General features: G+C 50.6%; 1 protein-coding gene across 1 annotated transcript; it reads right to left on the reverse strand.

The window, feature by feature from the left end:
* Positions 1–1,140: 1,140 nt before the first annotated feature.
* LOC119848574 (pituitary homeobox 3-like) lies at positions 1,141–19,167 on the reverse strand. The gene is made up of 3 exons (XM_038384542.1): positions 19,089–19,167; positions 2,748–2,962; positions 1,141–1,623 (listed from the first exon to the last, which is right to left on the reverse strand). Exons 1-3 carry the CDS (start codon positions 19,165–19,167, stop codon positions 1,141–1,143), a joined length of 777 nt encoding a protein of 258 aa, XP_038240470.1.
* Positions 19,168–19,774: the final 607 nt, after the last annotated feature.

The following is a 19,774-nucleotide window of genomic DNA, read 5'->3' on the forward strand; positions in this document are numbered from 1 at the left end:
CCGATTTAGCCCGGCTGCGCTGCCGGTGGTGGCGGCTGGGGCTTTGGGAACCTTTTAAAACACCCGGGGCCTCAGGCAGGGCCAGGGAACACTCTGGGGAAGGTGCATGGGGGTGGCAGGCGGGGCCAGGGGGGAGACCTGGCCCCAAACATTGCTGGAGCTGGGCCCCTGGTCCCTGAATATTCCTGGAGCCCGGGCACCACTGGCCCATATAACTCGCCGCCCCTGCGTCCCTGCACATGGTCTGCTTGCAACCAGTTTACCAAGTGATCCAGATCGCTCTGTATCGGTGACTGTCCTTGGCGTTATTTACCACTCCCCCAGATCTGATGTCACCTGCACTGACATTATTACACCTTCCTCCCAAGGATCCCAAAGCATGTTACAAGCATGAATGAGTCCTCCGGTGAGGCCGATCAGCACTGTGACCAACATATTCCAGACAAGGAAACTGAGGCACAGGGAGGGGACGGGACTTGCCCACGGTCACATGGTAAGGAAATGCTAGTGTTGGAAATAGAATCCAGGGCTCCTGATCTGTCCGCTGGAGTCCAGACACACCGTCCCTGCTGCTCTGCTCATCCTCTGGCACGCCCTTCCAGCGCTGGGAACGGAAGTCTCCGAGCTCAGGGACTCTCTGTTTTGTTGGCAAGAGCTGGAGCTAATAATGCCACCCAGTGCAGAACTCAGAACAGCGTCATGCCCTTCCCTGTGCCTCTGAGCAGGCTAGTCCCAGAGCCCTGCGTCCAGGCCTCTTCAGGTCTCCCCTCACAGGGCCTTTGTCTCCTCCCGAGAGTCTGTTATTTGTTTGGGATCTTAGATGGTGCTTTCCACGGTAATTTAACCCAAATTGTAGCACTTTGCCTGCTCTGAGCTTTGTCTGGGGCCGGATCTACAGGTCTTGGGCTAAGCCACAATCTTTGGGACTACTCATAGCCTTTGGCACCCCCTGGGCTCCCTGAGCTAGGCACTGGCAGAGGGAGGTGGGTGCATGGGCTATGAGGGCAGCTCTGGCGTGGTGGAGGGCACTGTCCCAGGACTGGGGAACCCTCCTCCCTCCACACTGTCCTTGGTGAGAGAACCCCCCACCCCTCTGTACAGTCTGGAGGGGGGGCTGGTACCGGTGCTCTGGGGTCCCCTTCACACAGGCCTGTCCAGCGTGTACTGGCAGGAGTTGGGGCTCACAGCTGGGCTTGGCAGGACCTCGAGCCTAAGGGACTGGGGCTGCTTTGCCCGGAGTCTCAGCCCTGCCAGGCTTGCGTTGCAGGGGTCCCTGTACATGTAAGGCAAAGCTTCGGGTCCGTAAGTGGGGCTGGCCAGGCTGTTGAAGTTCTCCAGGGCCGGGACTCCAGGCATGGAGGCTGCTGCCACCCCCGGGAACATGGCCTGTGGGGAGAAGGAATTGAGATTCATAGCATTGAAGAGCTGGAAGCCTTTGCTGGGGAGGGGGCTGGCCTGGAAGCCCTTGGGGGCCCAGCTGTTGTAGGAGTAGCTGTTGTAGAGGTCTTCATATGGGCCCCTGGGCAGACTGTTCAACTGGGGGCCAAGTCCCCCCTTGCACAGCTCAGTCTGCAGGTGTCGCTCCTTCTTCCGCCACTTGGCTCTGCGGTTCTTAAACCAGACCTTCAGCGAGTGAGAGAGAGAGAGAATGGGGAGGGGAGAAAAGCCTGCTTTGAGCTCAATATCACAGCAGCCAGCATTGCAGCTAATCTACCCACCTCCCACTTCTCAGCAGCTTGTGCCATCCCTGCTTCAGCTAGCAGAGACTCATGAGCACCCCCAGCTGGGGGCTGTGTGGTGGGGCTCAGCCCAGCTGCTAGCAGGTGAGCACACATCCCCCAAATCACCCCCCTTCCCCAGTTGGTAGAGGGGCCAGGGACTGAATGATCCCTGGAGACTGATTGCCCATCCCAGCCCTCTCCGGTACAAGCATGGTGCTTGCCTGGGCATTGCAGACATGGTCCCTGCTCGGTGAATAAGGCTCTAGGGATGCCAAGCTGGCATCCTTGCAGCACTACGTGGCCCCATCCAACCTGGTACCCACTTCCTGAGCTCACATCCGTTCTGAATCTGGCCCAAACAGCAGTCCTAGCCTTGGCACCTGGAATGACCCTGGCAGTTTTGTCTCCCTCCGTGACGAATTCCTATGCCCCAGTACGTGAGTCTGTCCCGAACCCAAAGACTCACTCAGCCCCTGTGATTAGCTTTTGCCAGTCTCTGCCAGTGCAAGCCCTCCAAGCTGCACATAGGGCAGGGAAAGCCCAAGCTCTGTGGCACCAGAAGCACTGTGGCGGCATCCAAGGGCTGACCCTGCATTCCACTCGAGCCCCAGGAGACGTGGATAGGAATTGCTTCTTGACTTGACGGGAGTTGCTGAGAGCCGTCCTTTTCCCACCGTTACCAGGCCTGTACAGCAAAAAGTTCCTGGCCCTGCCATCGGCACTTGTAACATATTGGCACTACGTGCATTGCATGCTTCTGTAGTGGATGACCTGCCAGAGGACAATGGTCTACTACTGCTACCAGCTAACGGAGCGACTCCTTCAGCTTATGCTTGGAATTCTGTGCTGCAGCTCTCCGCTGGAGGCTCTCACACGAACCCCACTCATCTGAAGGCCCCGCTCTGTAAAGGCTACAGTTGGAGGGGAAGGCAGACCATAGGCTGAGCCACTGCAGCTCATCAGACCTGGGTCCCACTCCAGTACAGACTGCCCCCTTCTGGAGTGTCTGAGGAGGCTCCTGCTTACCCTGATCCTGGGTTCCGCCAGGTTGGTCCAGCCTGCAATCTCCTCCCTGGTGCTCATGTCTGGGTAGTGGTTGCGCTGGAAGGTGGCCTCCAGCTCCTGCAGCTGCTGGCTGGTGAAGTGAGTCCTTTGCCTTCGCAGCTTCTTCTTGCCCAGGTTCAGCTCCTCTTTGTCACTGGAGCCGGATGACTTGGACCGTGAGTTCTCCCCATTCTTTGCTGCAGAAAGCCGGGGTGAGGGGTCAGTGGGAGAACCACCATGTGGGCCAGCCCAAAGCTAAACACAGGAGGGCTCTGCAGTGGGAGCCAAGGAGCCAGAGGTGCTGTCACAGACCCCAGGCCCCTGGGGATGGGGGATGTGTCACGCATCCCTGGGTTCCATTGGCACATACAGCGCTGAAGTGTCCTTCTCTGCCATGACTCGTAGACTCATAGACATTAAGGTCAGAAGGGACCATTATGATCGTCTAGTCTGAGCTCCTGCACAATGCAGGCCACAGAATCTCACCCACCCACTCCTGCAATAAACCTCTCACCTATGTCTGAGCTACTGAAATCCTTAAATCATGGTTTAAAGACTTCAAGGTGCAGAGAATCCTCCAGCAAGTGACCCGTGCCCCATGCTGCAGAGGAAGGTGAAAAACCCCCAGGGCCTCTTCCAATTTGCCCTGGAGGAAAATTGCTTCCCGATCCCAAATATGGCGATCAGCTGAACCCTGAGCATGTGGGCAAGATTCACCAGCCAGATACCCAGGGAAGAATTCTCTGTAGTAACTCAGATCCCTCCCCATCTAACATCCCATCACAGCAGGGGTCACTCAGGCCAGTACAGGCTTCGGAGAAGAGGGGGGCTTGTGGTTATGGAATGAGTCTAAGAGCTGGGTTGTGTCCCCAGCTCTGCCACAGCTTCACTGTGACCCCTCCTCTCTTCTCCTGAACTCCCTTAGCAGGGCCTGAGAGTGAGCGTCCCAGCCTTCTCCTGGATCAACCTCCCTCTCCCAGAGGCAGGGTAGGAACACATATGCACACCCCGGAAAGAAGTTATAGCCAGGTCTGTCAATTAATCGCAGTTACCTCAAGCAATAAACACAAAACAAATTAACTAGATCGAAAACATAATCACAATTAATCGCAATTTTCATCGCACTGTTAAACAATAATAGGACACCAATTGAAATGGATTAGAAATACTTTGGATGCTGATCTACATTTTCAAATATATTGATTTCAGTTATAACACAGGATGCAAAGTGTACAGCGCTCACTTTACATTAATTATAAATATTTGCCCAGTAAAAAAAGATACAGTATTTTTCAATTCACCTCATGCACGTACTGTAGTGCAATCTCTTTATCGTGAACCTGCAACTTACAAATGTAGAATTATTATTTTTTCACAAAACTGCGGTCAAAAACAAAACAACTTAAAACTTTAGAGCCTTCAAGTCCACTCAGTCCTACTTCTTGTTCAGCCAATTGCTCAGACAAACTAGTTTGTTTACAATTACAGGAGATAACGCTGCCCGCTTCTTATTTACAATGTCACCTGAAAGTCAGAACAAGCATTCGCATGGCATTGTTGTAACTCTTGTTGAAAGGTATTTATGAGCCAGACAGGCTAAACATTCATATGCCCTGTCATGCTTCGACCTCCGTTCCAGAGGACATGCATCCCTGCTGAATTGGAATTGGTGTTTCTATTATTGTTTAACAGCGCAATTAAAACTGTAATTAACCGTGAATATTTTTTTAAGTTCGCAATTACTTGGGATTCCTTTTTCAAATCATGTGACAGCCCTAGTTGTAACCACAACTCCATGGCTGGCTCTCTAACGCACAGAGGACAGAGGGCAGGAGGGCTTGAAAGCCAGCAGCTTTAAAATCAGGCACTTCAGGGATGGGGACGAGGGAAGAATCGTATCAAAAAGAAGATTGAGAGGTGACTTGATTATAGTGTATATGTACATGGGGGAAAACACCAGGCACTAAAGGGCTCTTTCTTCGAGCTGAGAAAGGCAGAGCAAGACCCAGTGGGTGGAAGCTGAAGCCAGACACATTCCAATTAGAAAAGGTATCAATTGTTAACAGTGAGGGGGACTGGACTCCAGCTCTTGATGGAAGCCCGGCTGCCTTTCTGCAAGATGCTTCAGTCAAACACATGTCTTTGGGCTGAGTACAGGGATACCAGGGCAACGTTCTCTGGCCTGTGCTATAGGGGATCAGACTGGATGATTTAATGGTCCCTTTGTAGCAAGCCTCACCCTGGCGCTAGCACCTGCTGCAGCGGTGATGTGACAGCCCCAGAGTGCTGTCCTCGGGAGAGAGATGGCCAGTGAGGGCAGCTCGAGCTGAGGAGGGGGCTCGTAATCCCCCCGAAGCTGTTGAAGAAGGAGAAGAATCAAGCTGCTGAGCTAGTGGATGAACCAGAGTGTGGATTGGAGGTGAGGTGATCAAATAAAAGATGAGCAGGAGACTAGAATAGGGCACGGGAAGTGAGAAGGAGGAAAGAAGGAAAATAGGAAAGGTTTCAGGTCAGGAGAAGCAGAAGAAAACAGATCTGGGCATGTGAACGGACACGGTTAGAGAAAGGAAGTAGAGGAAAATAAAATCTACAGACGCACCAGAGAGCATATCCAGGAAAAAACCTGAAATTAGTGAAAAAAGAAATTGATCAAAAAGCTGTTAGCTATAAACAGGTCCTAAAAACAGTAAAAGAGATGCCCACCCATAGAGGACCTACGTCCGTGAACAGAGAGAATGACCATTTGAACAGCTATTGACAGATCAAAGATGCCTAGTGTACAAACGAAGGGCCACTAGATGACAAAGTCCAGCTCATGGATGAACTCGGTGCAAAGAGGTACAACCCCAGGAACCTCGAATCTAAGGAACACATCAAGGTGAAGAGAAGAAAGAGTAGGACTGCAAGAGTGGTGCTGGACCTACAGCCAAGGAGATGAAAAGTTGATTCTTCTCTGAAGTGATACAATCTATTTTGTTGAGTAATCTCTTGTTCTTGTTAGTAACAGTGTGTTTTGTACTAGCTGCTCAGTGTGTACACGCTCACAAAAGTTAATGAGTTGTGGATCTAGCTTTGCAGGGACTTGGGCTTTCTCCAGCTTTCAACCTACAGGCTTCCCCACATGCTCCACAGACGGATCATTTCCTTTTTCCAGGGTGAGGGTGGTTTGAAGCCATTAACTGGCCCTTCTCTGTCAGAAAGGACAAACTGGAAACAATATTTTGGAAGATCTAGCATGGCTATTCAGCTCCACAAAGAAACTGTATATAGAAGTATCATCTCTAATTTATGCTATGGGGAAGCAGGCAGAGCCTATCTTTAAGTGCTTTGACTTTACTGACGACAGTCACAAAGATGACTGTGAAAGGGTTCTGGCTATATTTGATGCATAATTTATACCTCAGATAAATGGGGTTTGTGAAAGAGCAGGTTTTCACCAGAGAATTCAAGAATGAGTGGGAAATGTTGAATGTTTTATAAGAGCTCTGCATACATTGGCTGAAAACTGTGATTCTGGGAATGCAAAACATGAAAATATTGGTTTCAGAGTAGCAGCCGTGTTAGTCTGTATTCGCAAAAAGAAAAGGAGTACTTGTGGCACCTTAGAGACTAACAAATTTATTAGAGCATAAGCTTTCGTGAGCTACAGCTCACTTCATCGGATGCATTTGGTGGAAAAAAAACCCACCATTTTTTTCCACCAAATGCATCCGATGAAGTGAGCTGTAGCTCACGAAAGCTTATGCTCTAATAAATTTGTTAGTCTCTAAGGTGCCACAAGTACTCCTTTTCTTTTTATGAAAATATTGGTGACAGGCTGGGTATTGGGTTAACAGATAAAAACCTTTCACAGCAGTTACAGTTGAAGAGAGATTTAACCCTACACACAGCTATACAGGTAGCAAAGCAGTCAGAATTAGCCAAACAGAACAAAGGGCAGGAGCAAATTGAAAAATCTGAAACTGTCTGAGAAGCTACAAACAGACACTTGAATGTTAAAAGTCAAGATCATAAAACCCCTGAGGCAAGGAGGGAGAACTCCCAGGCTAAGAGGGACTAATTCCGGTCTACATGCACAAGGTGTGGAAAAAGTAATATCACAAGAGACAATGCACGTCCAGTCAGAGGCAAACAGTGTAATAAATATATGAAACATGGACATTTTGTAGTTGTTTGCTGCGTGAAAGCAGTCAGGGAGTTGTCTCATATTACAGACAATCAAGAGCCATTATTTCTGGGATTTGTCACTGGTGATGACATAGAGCCTGCCTGGAGAGTGAAATTGAATATTGATGGCAAGACTATTGACTTTCAAACTGATTCAGGAGCTGATGTCACAGTCATCTCAATCCCTCCCAGAGCCGAAGTCACCTGACACAGCCCTGGCTAGCCCTGGAGGGATTCTGAATTGCATGGGCCAGTTCATCACAGAAACAACCTACAAAGCTATGCATTCAGAGTGTATGTGATCAAAGGACCACAGACCAATAGCCTTCTGAGCCAGAACATGGGCACCAGGATGGGCCTAGTGAGAAAGGTGGAAGAACTTGACAAAGGATTTCAAGGTATTGGACTTTTGAAAGGAGATCCAGTACAAGTCAACTTAAGAGACAAGGCTGTACTTTGCAGTGTACAGACGCCTCTACCAGAGAGAGACTTTGGAAGAGCCTAGCTGCAGATTCATGTGAATTCAGAGAATCAAAGGATCTTATGATGAACACAGGTGGAGTGTTTAAGCAAGCTCTGTAGCCAGTCCACTTCTGGTAGACTTAAGGAGGCTCTATTTTCTCGTGAGAGCAGGGTCCTGGGAATCAGGATTGTGGGCCCACCTCAGCAGGCTGTGATTCAGAATTCCTGGGTTCTGTGTGCAGTTCTGCTGCTGCCTTACTCTGTGACCTCAGGCATGTCCCGGCCCTTCTTTGTGCCTCAGTTTTCCCAGTTGTGAAATGGCTGATAATAATCCAGCAAAGCACAGGGCTTGGATTGTCTGTGGCTTTCTTTGTGGGGTTTGTTACTCTCCCATCCCAAGTCTAGGGCTGAAATGATCCTCAAAGGAAACATGGCAGAGCTTCCCCCTGCAGAAAGGTGTCCCCTTCCCAGGAGCCTAGGTCTGCTCTCAATTTAGCCCAAGTTGAGGGGCTTGCAAACTACAGGGTATCTTTCAGTCCAGCCAGGACAGGGGTGGAACCCTAATGATGCCCCTACCTCCCAGGCCAGTGTGGAATGAACCTATCAGTGGGCTGCTGGGAAGGATTGAATGCTTTGGGATCCCCAGATGAGAGGGCTGGGACAGAGATGGGTGCAGCGCTACTTGAAGTGTCCACCCAGCCCCTGCTGGTGGCCCCTTGGCTATGTCTCAGGGCAAATGGGCTGTCTTCTCTTCTACCAGCCTTGCTGTCATCAGGTGCAACCCCGCTGGCTCCAGAGTGATCACGCTCAATCTCACCAAGCTGGGTCTCAGCACAGGGCTGTGTTGGGCTCCCCTCTCCATGGCTTCTTTCACGGGGCACAACGCCCACGGGCAGCACTATTCTCCTGCACCTCTTGCAGCTGCTGCCATCTCCTGGCCTGGCTCTGCAGTGTTCAGGACATGTCCCTGAGCAGGCACTGGGTGGTGGGTGGCAAGAGCAGGGAGGAGTGGGAAGCCAGGGCAGCTGGCACAGAGGAACCCACTGCAGTAAGGAAAAGGCCATGTTAGCTTGGCACCTATGCCTTGATCAGCTAGAGAGTGGCTATCCCACCACCATCAGGGCAGGTGAGAGCACTGGTATTTGGCATTGCAAAGAGCAGCATCTTTGCTAGGCTTGTTCAGAAGAGCGACCCTACAGAGTTTGCCTGTGTCCAAGGGGCTGCCGTAGGACTTATCGGCAGCAGGAGACCTAGCCAGGTATCCTCAGGGAGAGGTACAGTGAGGGGCAGGGTCCAAGAGAAAAGAGAAGAAAAGGGGTGGGGGGCATTGTCCTGTTGGCATCGTCCTGTTTATTGGCTTGTCCCAAAGGACTTGCATGAGGAGTTTCTAACAATTAGTGTTACTGGTCCCAGTTCAGAAACACTCACTCCAGCCAACCAATTGCTGACTCCAGGAGAGGATTCTATACAAAGCGAGATGTCAGGATTTGGCCGATTAGCAATACAGTCTCTGTTAATACCCAAGCAACTCCAGCTGGCTCTGCGTTCCATTTCTAGGGCGTGATCCTGCTCGCTCTTACCACCAAGGAGAACACATGCTACCATCGGTAACCCCCACAGGTGGAGCCGCTCCCAGTTTGTGTAACTGTCTCTGGGAAGCTCTACCAGGATCGGGCAGTGCCCCAAGGACCTCTGTATGCCAATGGGCACAGGAGTACATAGGAGGACAAGTATCAGGGGGTAGCCATCTTAGTCTGTATCCACTAAAACAACAAGGAGTCCGGTGGCACCTTAAAGACTAACGGATTTATTTGGGCATAAGCTTTTGTGGGTAAAAAACCATTTCTTCAGATGCAAAGCTTATGCCCAAATAAATCTGTTAGTCTTTAAGCCCTGGTCTACACTAGGCGTTGAGGTCGAATTTAGCAGCATTAAATCGATTTAACCCTGCACCCGTCCACATGAGAAGCCCTTTTTTTTTATTTAAAGGGCTCTTAAAATCGATTTCCTTACTCCACCCCTGACAAAGGGATTAGCGCTGAAATCGGTTTTGCTGGGTCGAATTTGGGATACTGTGGACACAATTAAATGGTATTGGCCTCCGGGAGCTATCCCAGAGTGCTCCATTGTGACCGCTCTGGACAGCACTCTCAACTCAGATGCACTGACCAGGTAGACAGGAAAAGGCCTGCGAACTTTTGAATTTCAATTTCCTGTTTGGCCAGTGTGGCAAGCTGCAGGTGACCATGCAGAGCTAATCAGCAGAGGTGACCATGCAGAGCTCATCAGCAGAGGTGACCATGATGGAGTCCCAGAATCGCAAAAGAGCTCCAGCATGGACCGAACGGGAGGTATGGGATGTGATCACTGTATGGGGAGAGGAATCCGTGCTATCAGAACTACGTTCCAGTTTTTGAAATGCCAAAACATTTGTGAAAATCTCCCAGGGCATGAAGGACAGAGGCCATCACAGGTACCCGAAACAGTGCCGCATGAAACTTAAGGAGCTGAGGCAAGCCTACCAGAAAACCAGAGAGGCAAACGGCCGCTTCGGGTCAGAGCCCCAAACATGCCACTTCTATGATGAGCTGCATGCCATTTTAGGGGGTTCAGCCACCACTACCCCAGCCGTGTTGTTTGACTCCTTCAATGGAGATGGAGGCAACACGGAAGCAGGTTTTGGGGACGAGGAAGACAATGATGAGGAGCCTGTAGATAGCTCACAGCAAACAAACGGAGAAACCGGTTTTCCCGACAGCCAGGAATTATATCTCACCCTGGACCTGGAGCCAGTACCCTCCGAACCCACCCAAGGCTGCCTCCCGGACCCGTCAGGTGGAGAAGGGACCTCTGGTGAGTGTATCTTTTAAAATACTACACAAGATTCAAAAGCCAGCATGTTTAATGATTAATTTGCCCTGGCATTCATGGCTCTCCTGGATATACTCCCAAAGCCTTTGCAAAAGGTTTCTGGGGAGGACAGCCTTATTCCATCCACCATGGTAGGACACTTTACCACTCCAGGCCAGTAGCATGTACTCGGGAATCATTGTAGAACAAAGCATTGCAATGTATGTTTGCTGATGTTCAAACAACATCCGTTCTTTATCTCTCTGTGTTATCCTCAGGAGAGTGATATCATTCATGGTCACCTGGTTGAAATAGGGTGCTTTTCTTAAGGGGACATTCAGAGGTGCCCATTCCTGCTGGGCTGTTTGCCTATGGCTGAACAGAAATGTTCCCCGCTGTTAGCCACGTGGTGGGGGGGAGGCAAAATGCGACCTTGTAACGAAAGCACATGTGCTATGTATGTAATGTTAACAGCAAGGTTTACCGTGAAAGAGAGTGTACCCATTGTTCTATAAAATGTGTCTTTTTAAATACCACGGTCCCTTTTTTTTTCTCCACCAGCTGTATATGTTTCAAGGATCACAGGATCTTCTCCTTCCCAGAGGCTATTGAAGATTAGAAGGCGAAAAAAACGCACTCGCGATGAAATGTTCTCTGAGCTCATGCTGTCCTCCCACACTGACAGAGCACAGACAAATGCGTGGAGGCAGATAATGTCAGAGTGCAGGAAAGCACAAAATGACTGGGAGGAGAGGTGGCAGGCTGAAGAGAGTAAGTAGCGGGCTGAAGAGAGGGCTGAAGCTGAAAGGTGGCGGCAGCGTGATGAGAGGAGGCAGGATTCAATGCTGAGGCTGCTGGAGGATCAAACTAATATGCTCCAGCCTATGGTTGAGCTGCAGGAAAGGCAGCAGGAGCACAGATCGCCTCTACAGCCCCTGTGTAACCAACCGCCCTCCTCCCCAAGTTCCATAGCCTCTTCACCCTGACGCCCAAGAATGTGGTGCGGGGGCCTCCGGCCACCCAACCACTCCACCCCAGAGGATTGCCCAAGCAACAGAAGGCTGGCATTCAATAAGTTTTAAAGTTTTAAACTTTTAAAGTGCTGTGTGGCCTTGTCCTTCCCTCCTTCACCACCCCTCCTGGGCTACCCTGGTAATTATCCCCCTATTTGTGTGATGAATTAATAAAGAATGCATGAATGTGAAGCAACAATGACTTTATTGTCTCTGCAAGCGGTGATCGAAGGGAGGTGGGGAGGGTAGTTAGCTTACAGGGAAGTAGAGTGAACCAAGGGACGGGGGGTTTCATCAAGGAGAGACAAACAGAACTTTCACACCGTAGCCTGGCCAGTCATGAAACTGGTTTTCAAAGCTTCTCTGATGCACACCGCACCCTCCCGTGCTCTTCTAACCGCCCTGGTGTCTGGCTGTGTGTAACCAGCAGCCAGGCGATTTGCCTCAGCCTCCCACCCTGCCATAAATGTCTCCCCCTTACTCTCACAGATATTGTGGAGCACACAGCAAGCAGTAATAACAGTGGGAATATTGGTTTCGCTGAGGTCTAAGCAAGTCAGTAAACTGCGCCAGCATGCTTTTAAACGTCCAAATGCACATTCTACCACCATTCTGCACTTGCTCAGCCTGTAGTTGAACAGCTCCTGACTACTCTCCAGGCTGCCTATGTATGGCTTCATGCGCCATGGCATTAAGGGGTAGGCTGGGTCCCCAAGGATAACTATAGGCATTTCTACATCCCCAACTGTTATTTTCTGGTCTGGGAAGAAAGTCCCTTCCTGCAGCTTTTGAAACAGCCCAGAGTTCCTGAAGATGCGAGCATCATGTATCTTTCCCAGACATCCCACGTTGATGTTGGTGACACGTCCCTTGTGATCCACCAGTGCTTGCAGCACTAATGAAAAGTACCACTTGCGGTTTATGTACTCGCTGGCTTGGTGCTCCGGAGCCAAGATAGGGATATGGGTTCCATCTATGGCCCCACCACAGTTAGGGAATCCCATTGCAGCAAAGCCATCCACTATGACTTGCACATTTCCCAGGGTCATTACCCTTGATAGCAGCAGATCTTTGATTGCGTTGGCTACTTGCATCACAGCAGCCCCCACAGTAGATTTGCCCACTCCAAATTGATTCCCGACTGACCGGTAGCTGTCTGGCTTTGCAAGCTTCCACAGGGCTATTGCCACTGGCTTCTCAACTGTGAGGGCTGCTCTCATCTTGGTATTCTTGCGCCTCAGGGCAGGGGAAAGCAAGTCACAAAGTTCCATGAAAGTGCCCTTACACATGCGAAAGTTTCGCAGCCACTGGGAATCATCCCAGACCTGCAACACTATGTGGTCCCACCAGTCTGTGCTTGTTTCCCGGGCCCAGAATCGGCGTTCCACCACATGAGCCTGCCCCATTCGCACCATGATGCCCACATTGACAGGCATGTGCTTTGAGAGAAGTCTGTGTCCATGTCCTCATCACTCTCGTGACTGCGCTGACATCGCCTACTCGCCCGGTTTCGCTTTGCCAGGTTCTGGTGCTGCATATACTGCTGGATAATGCGTGTGGTGTTTAATGTGCTCCTAATTGCAAAAATGATCTGAGCGGGCTCCATGCTTGCCGTGGTATGGCGTCTGCACAGAAAAAAGGCGCGGAACGATTGTCTGCTGTTGCCCTGACAGAGGGAGGGGCGACTGACGACATGGCTTACAGGGTTGGCTTACAGGGAATTAAAATCAACAAAGGGGGTGGCTTTGTGAGAAACTGAATGGCCGCCTCAAGGATAGAACTCAAAATCTCAAGGATAGAACTCAAAACTGGGTTTAGCAGGTCGTTGATTTCACAGAGGGAGGAAGGAGAAAATGAATACAAAACAAATCTGGTCTATTTCTTGTTTTGAGCCACTTCATCTATCTTTATACATCTTGCTGGCAGCAGACTGTGCAGTACGACCACTAGCCATCATCACCTCCTGGGTGCTCGGCAGAAGACGGTGCAGTATGACTACTGGCCATCATCTTCTGCTGGCTGCAGATTAAAAGACAGTGCACTGCCGATAGGACTCAATCGCCATGAGATGAAACAAGGGAAATGACCTGGCTGAGTCACTCCCATGTTTGCCCAGGCGCCCAGTTAAAAGAGCACCGAGGACTATGTCGACGACGGCTACCAGTCATACTGCACTGTCTGCTGCCAAAAGACAATAAACTGCTGCTGTGTAGCAATGCAGTACCACATCCGCCAGCACCCAGGAGACATACGGTGACGGTTAGCTGAGCGGGCTCCTTGCTTGCCGTGGTATGGCGTCTGCACAGGTAACTCACGAAAAAAGGCGCAAAACGATTGTCTGCCCTTGCTTTTACAGAGGGAGGGAGAGAACGGGGGCCTGACGATATGTACCCAGAACCACCCGCGACAATGTTTTAGCCCCATCAGGCACTGGGATTTCTACCCAGAATTCAAATGGGTGGTGGAGACTGCACGAACTGTGGGATAACTACCCACAGTGCAAAGCTCCGGAAGTCGACGGTTGCCTCGGTACTGTGGACACACTCCGTCGACTACATGCACTTAGAGCATTTGTGTGGGGACACACACAATCGACTGTATAAAAATGCTTTCTACAAAACCGACTTCTATAAATTTGACCTAATTTCGTAGTGTAGACATACCCTAAGGTACCACTGGACTCCTCGTTGTTTTAATTGGGGGACAGGGATCCCTAGGTTCACCAAAAGAATGTCATGTAAGGTCTCTATGGAAAGCCTGTGTCACTCTGGTCATCATAACCACTGCAGGATGTATTTACGGATGTTGTGTAAGGAGTTATAGATATACCCAAATATTGTGTACTTAAGGTCTGTGACTAGCGACCAGTAAGGTGTAAAGCAGGTTTTCTGTCAGGCAAGAAATGTTTCTCTATCTGTCTGTTCACATGTAAATCGGTGTTGTGTGGCTCAGAACTGGCCTCCTTTGGCAGTCACCGCTGGGGCTAATGAAGGGTTGTGCAATTTGCAAAGAGAGGAGATTTACAGGAAAAAGTGAACCAGCAGAGGAGAGCCCTGTTGAGAAGGACAATGAACATTTGGGGGTATCACTAGATGGAATGGAGGTACACTCTCCTTCCTTCCATCTGGGAGGATAAGCTGCCAACGCGCTTGATCTTATGAAGGGGGGATCTCAGCCAAAGTGGTTGAAAATGCTGAGGAAAGGACTTGGGGTAAACTATCTTGTAGGAGTCAGGGGAATGTCTTGTTAGTTAAGATTAGGCCCTAGAAAGCATGTGATGATTTTGTGTTATATGTTTCCCACATTCTTACTCACAACCACTTGAATCTCTGCTCTTTGTTAATACATTTATTTGTGGTTTCACTGTACCTGGCTCTCCGTGCCGTATGTTAAGTAGAGTTGGGGTCCTGAGCTGAGTCTTGCAAGCTGGGGTGTGCTGTTCCTTTGGGAAGAGCAGATATGAGGGTTCTGTAGTGGCTGAGGGTCTGGGCACTTTGGAGGGCACCATCTCCCTAGGTAACCCATTCCAGTGTTTCACCACCCTCCTAGTGAAAAAGTTTTTCCTAATATCCAACCTAAATCTCCCCCACTGCAACTTGAGACCATTGCTCCTTGTTCTGTCATCTGCCACCACTGAGAACAGCCGAGCTCCATCCTCTTTGGAACCCCCTTTCAGGTAGTTGAAAGGAGCTATCAACTCCCCCCTCATTCTTCTCTTCCGCTGACTAAACAATCCCAGTTCCCTCAGCCTCTCCTCATAAGTCATGTGTTCCAGTCCCCTAATCATTTTTGTTGCCCTCCGCTGGACATTTTCCAATTTTTCCACATCCTTCTTGTAGTGTGGGGCCCAAAACTGGACACAGTACTCCAGATGAGGCCTCACCAATGTCGAAGAGAGGGGAACGATCTCCTCCCTCGATCTGCTGGCAATGCCCCTACTTATACATCCCAAAATGCCATTGGCCTTCTTGGCAATAAGGGCACGCTGTTGACTCATATCCAGCTTCTCATCCACTGTAACCCCTAGATCCTTTTCTATAGAACTGCTGCCTAGCCACTCGGTCCCTAGTCTGTAGCGGTGCATGGGATTCTTCCGTCCCAAGTGCAGGACTCTGCACTTATCCTTGTTGAACCTCATCAGATTTCTTTTGACCCAATCCTCTAATTTGTCTAGGGCCCTCTGTATCCTATCCCTACTCTCCAGCGTATCTACCTCTCCTCTCAGTTTAGTATCATCTGCAAACTTGCTGAGGGTGCAATCCACGCCATCCTCCAGATCATTTATGAAGATATTGAACAAAACCGGCCCGAGGACCGACCCTTGGGGCACTCCACTTGATACCGACTGCCAACTAGACATGGAGCCATTGATCACTATCTGTTGAGCCCGACAATCTAGCCAACTTTCCATCCATCTTATCGTCCATTCATCCAGCCCATACTTTAACTTGCTAGCAAGAATATTGTGGGAGACCGTGTCAAAAGCTTTGCTAAAGTCAAGGAACAACATGTTCACTGCTTTCCCCTCATCTACAGAGCCAGTTATCTCATCATAGAAGGCAATTAGATTAGTCAGGCATGACTTGCCCTTGGTGAATCTATGCTGACTGTTCCTGATCACTTTCCTCTCCTCCAAGTGCTTCAGAATTGATTCCTTGAGGACCCACTCCATGATTTTTCCAGGGACTGAGGTGAGCCTGACTGGCCTGTAGTTCCCAGGATCCTCCTTCTTCCCTTTTTAAAAGATGGGCACTACATTAGCCTTTTTCCAGTCGTCCGGGACCTCCCCCGATCGCCATGAGTTTTCAAAGATAATGGCCAATGGCTCTGCAATCACATCCCCCAGCTCCTTTAGCACTCTCGGATGCAGCGCATCCGGCCCCATGGACTTGTGCTCGTCCAGCTTTTCTAAATAGTCCCGAGCCACTTCTTTCTCCACAGAGGGCTGGTCACCTCCTCCCCATGCTGTGCTGCCCAGTGCAGTAGTCTGGGAGCTGACTTTGTTCGTGAAGACAGAGGCAAAAAAAGCATTGAGTACATGAGCTTTTTCCACATCCTCTGTCACTATGTTGCCTCCCTCATTCAGTAAGGGGCCCACACTTTCCTTGACTTTCTTCTTGTTGCTAACATACCTGAAGAAACCCTTCTTGTTACTATTACCATCTCTTGCTAGCTGCAACTCCAGGTGTGACAGGGTTTAGCTCACTGGGTCAGCTTCAGTCCATGCATTATGCTTTTCTGGGACGACAGGTAAACATCCTCCCCATAAAAAGACAAAAGGTGGGGAAATATAATAGAAAGAGAGCTGAGACATGAGGCCTTGTGTCAGAGGCCAGGTGAGAGGCCTGAGGCCTGAACTAAAGTAGTGGTCAGCTCCTGCTAATATAAAGCAAAGGGAGGAAAAGTCAGGCTGTGAGCAGGAGTCAGGCCCACAGAACCCGGCAAGCACAGGGCTGGCATTGCAAACCCACTTTCCTGAGATGTGCTGGGCACAGGACACACACGCAAACACACTCCAGAAGGGTGGTACCACAACACCCTGAGTGGTGTAAACACACTCCCTGAAGATGATACAAGGACACGCTGACCCCCCTGCTTAAAGACAAAATCAGGATGACAGCATGACTGATGGAGATGTTTTGATCAATCCAACATGTACAAGGTAAAGGGTGGTAACTGATCATGTCAGAGGGGCAACACGTAACTTGTTTGTATCGGTGTATAAGATGGCGTCTCAAGGGAGTCTTTGGCCAGCCTAGCGGGGAAGGGAAAGTCCCGCCGTTCACTGAGCTGCGTCCATTGCAACGAGCATACATGTGCAAGTGTAACTGCAGACATTGAGCTGGGGAGCTAGGACCGTGCTTCGTCAGCAATAAACCTGGCCGGGTGCCTTCACTGCAAAACCAAGCCTTGGGGTCTTATTGAGCAGTGCGTTTGGAGCCTGCTATCTGGCCAGAGCCAGTGCAGCACGCAGAGAGAACACACACATGCAGCCAACAACTAACAACAGTGAGGTGCCCCACAACCCTGGACACCCTGGGAAGCATCACACCAGCCATGACCTGGGGAGGAGTGGAGCCCTTTTATCTGCGTGCTGTCTGCTTGGGCTGTGATGGACTTAGGGGGAATGTTGTTTAAACCTGAATGAAAGCATCCCAGCAGCCGCTAAGGGAACTTCCAGCTTATACAGCACACCTGCCTTCGGGGAGGTCCCCCAAAGCAAAAACCTGCCTTTTCCAGACCTCGCCTTGAAAGGAAAAGTAAAAAATGTACAGAGATCAGGGCCTTAGGGTGACTTTCCCAAGGAGTTTGTGTTCTGCTATTTCTCTGTTCAAACGATTACTAACCTCTAGGACTGCTGGTTATGTATCTTCTGCAAAAAAGGCAAAAGAAAGAAAAGCATTTTTTTTCAAATATGTTCCTAGATTTTTTTAAAATTCTCCAAACGAAAATGTTCCACAATGGATGTCCTTTAGAAAAGGGACTCGTTTTCAGCCAAAAATAAATGTTGAAGGAGAACGTTTAAGCTGCTCTAATAATAACGCCTGGCTTTCCCGGGGGAGCGACATTAACCAGCACAAGGTCCCGGTGCCTCTTCTCCCAACCGACTCCAGCCTGAGACCTGCTCAGTGTGGCCGGCCTCTTCACAGCCCATCACAGCAGCACCAACAAGGGGGATTTATGCTGAACCCACAGTCTGTGGGATCAAAGTCAAAGTGCGGCCGGGGGAGTCTTTGCCATTCTGCTTCCATTGCACTTGGAAGCATGGGTTGAGGTTTTAAAGGAGGCGCTGTGCCAAACTGCCTTTGAATGACAAAGGGCCCGGGGTGCCTAAAGCCCACAGGTCTGGTGCTTGTACCAAATTGACAGTTTCCATTAGGGATGGGATTTTATAGTGCTGTAGGTATCAGTACAGCTCCTGGTGTGGGCACAATTATCCTGGCCTATGGTGCCGTCTCCCACCCTCAATGTAGAGGAACGAGTCTCCCGGCATAACCCCCTGCTACGAGTGTGCACTAGGAGTTGTGTATCATCACAGCTGTACAGGTTTCGTGTCAGCACAGCCCTAACGGCGCCATTGAAACAGCCTCACGGTCCAGAGCCTCAGCTGGTGTAAATGGAGCGATGCTGATTTACACTCTGGCCCAAGCCGTGCAGTGAACCTGCAGTTTCACAAAAAGAAAAGGAGTACTTGTGGCACCTTAGAGACTAACAAATTTATTAGAGCATAAGCTTTCGTGAGCTACAGCTCACTTCATCGGATGCATTTGGTGGAAAAAATGTTTTTTTTCCACCAAATGCATCTGATGAAGTGAGCTGTAGCTCACGAAAGCTTATGCTCTAATAAATTTGTTAGTCTCTAAGGTGCCACAAGTTCTCCTTTTCTTTTTGTGAATACAGACTAACACGGCTGCTACTCTGAAACCTGCAGTTTCACAGGTTCCCTTTGCTCCCTTGCCTGCCTCATCAGCATTAAATGAAACCCGGAGGGGTCGGGCTTCTCTTGGAGTGGGGTTGGGGCTTTCCAGGCCGAGGGAAGGCAGCAGGAGCTCCACGGTGCAAACCAAGCACTCCATGTTACCGGCCCAGCCAGGAGCGTGCTGGTGACTTGACCTCCCTGTGGGAGGGGGTGGGGACAAGCACACTGTGCACGGAAACACGGACAGCTCCTGTCGATGTATCACATCTTATTGCACCGCGCGGCTCCCCCAGCCTGGAGAGAGCACCCCCCATCCCCAGGGGTTCAGTCCCAGTCACTGCCAGGAGCTCTCTCCCCAGCCTCAGTCCCCACAGCCCTGACATGTCCCATGGCTTTCCCTGTGCTCCTTACCTTCACGCTCAGTGCTGGGGAGCCCCGCTGAGGGCAGCCCAGGGGCGCTCCCACCCGCGCTCTGCAGCAGCGCTGACATGCTCCCCAGTCCTGGGCACTGCCCTCCCGGAAAGCCCAATGCTTGGGAGAGGAATCCGGTGGGCCGGCTGCCGGTCCCGGAGGGCCTCAGGCGCTGAGCTGATGTGCCGGGGGGAGGAGATTAGCCGACGACTGACATGGCACGGGTGGTGTGAGCCATCCACAGGGATCCCTCCACGCCCGCCAGTTATCTGACAGACAGAGAGCGGCCCCTCTCCGGGGAATAAATAAACCGAGTGCCGCCAGCCCCTGGCCGGAGGAATCGGGTTCCCTGACCCCACTCGCCCCCCAACGCCACGTGCAGCTAGTTAGAAGCTATCTGGCTCCCCGTGGCCTGGCAATTTAGCCTGAGTGCCCCCCCGCTTCCCCATTGATTTCCCTTTCCCAGGCGAGCTGGAGCGCCGGGGAAGGAGGCAGGATGGGGAAGTGTGTCGGGTGTCAGGGACAGCTGAGGGCAAGCTAACCAGGTGCCAATCAGGGAGGGTCTTGGCATGCTGGGGAAGTGGGACATGAGGACGGACGAGGGGACAGCAGCTGGGAGTCAGTGGCTGACTCCTTGCCAGTGCTCAGCCCTTTGGTGCAACAGGGCAGAAACTCACCAACAAGGG

This window comes from Dermochelys coriacea, chromosome 26 (genome assembly GCF_009764565.3).
Source record: "Dermochelys coriacea isolate rDerCor1 chromosome 26, rDerCor1.pri.v4, whole genome shotgun sequence".
Lineage (NCBI taxonomy): Eukaryota > Metazoa > Chordata > Testudines > Dermochelyidae > Dermochelys > Dermochelys coriacea.

Bases quoted from the DNA above. Each gene is read 5' to 3' on its own strand.
- LOC119848574 (XM_038384542.1), bottom strand. From the start codon at position 19,167: ATGTCAGCGCTGCTGCAGAGCGCGGGTGGGAGCGCCCCTGGGCTGCCC. The intron at 2,963-19,088 runs GTAAGGAGCACA...GGCTTTCTGCAG, and splicing joins CCCCAGCACTGAGCGTGAAG to CAAAGAATGGGGAGAACTCA. The intron at 1,624-2,747 runs GTAAGCAGGAGC...CACTCGCTGAAG, and splicing joins TGGCGGAACCCAGGATCAGG to GTCTGGTTTAAGAACCGCAG.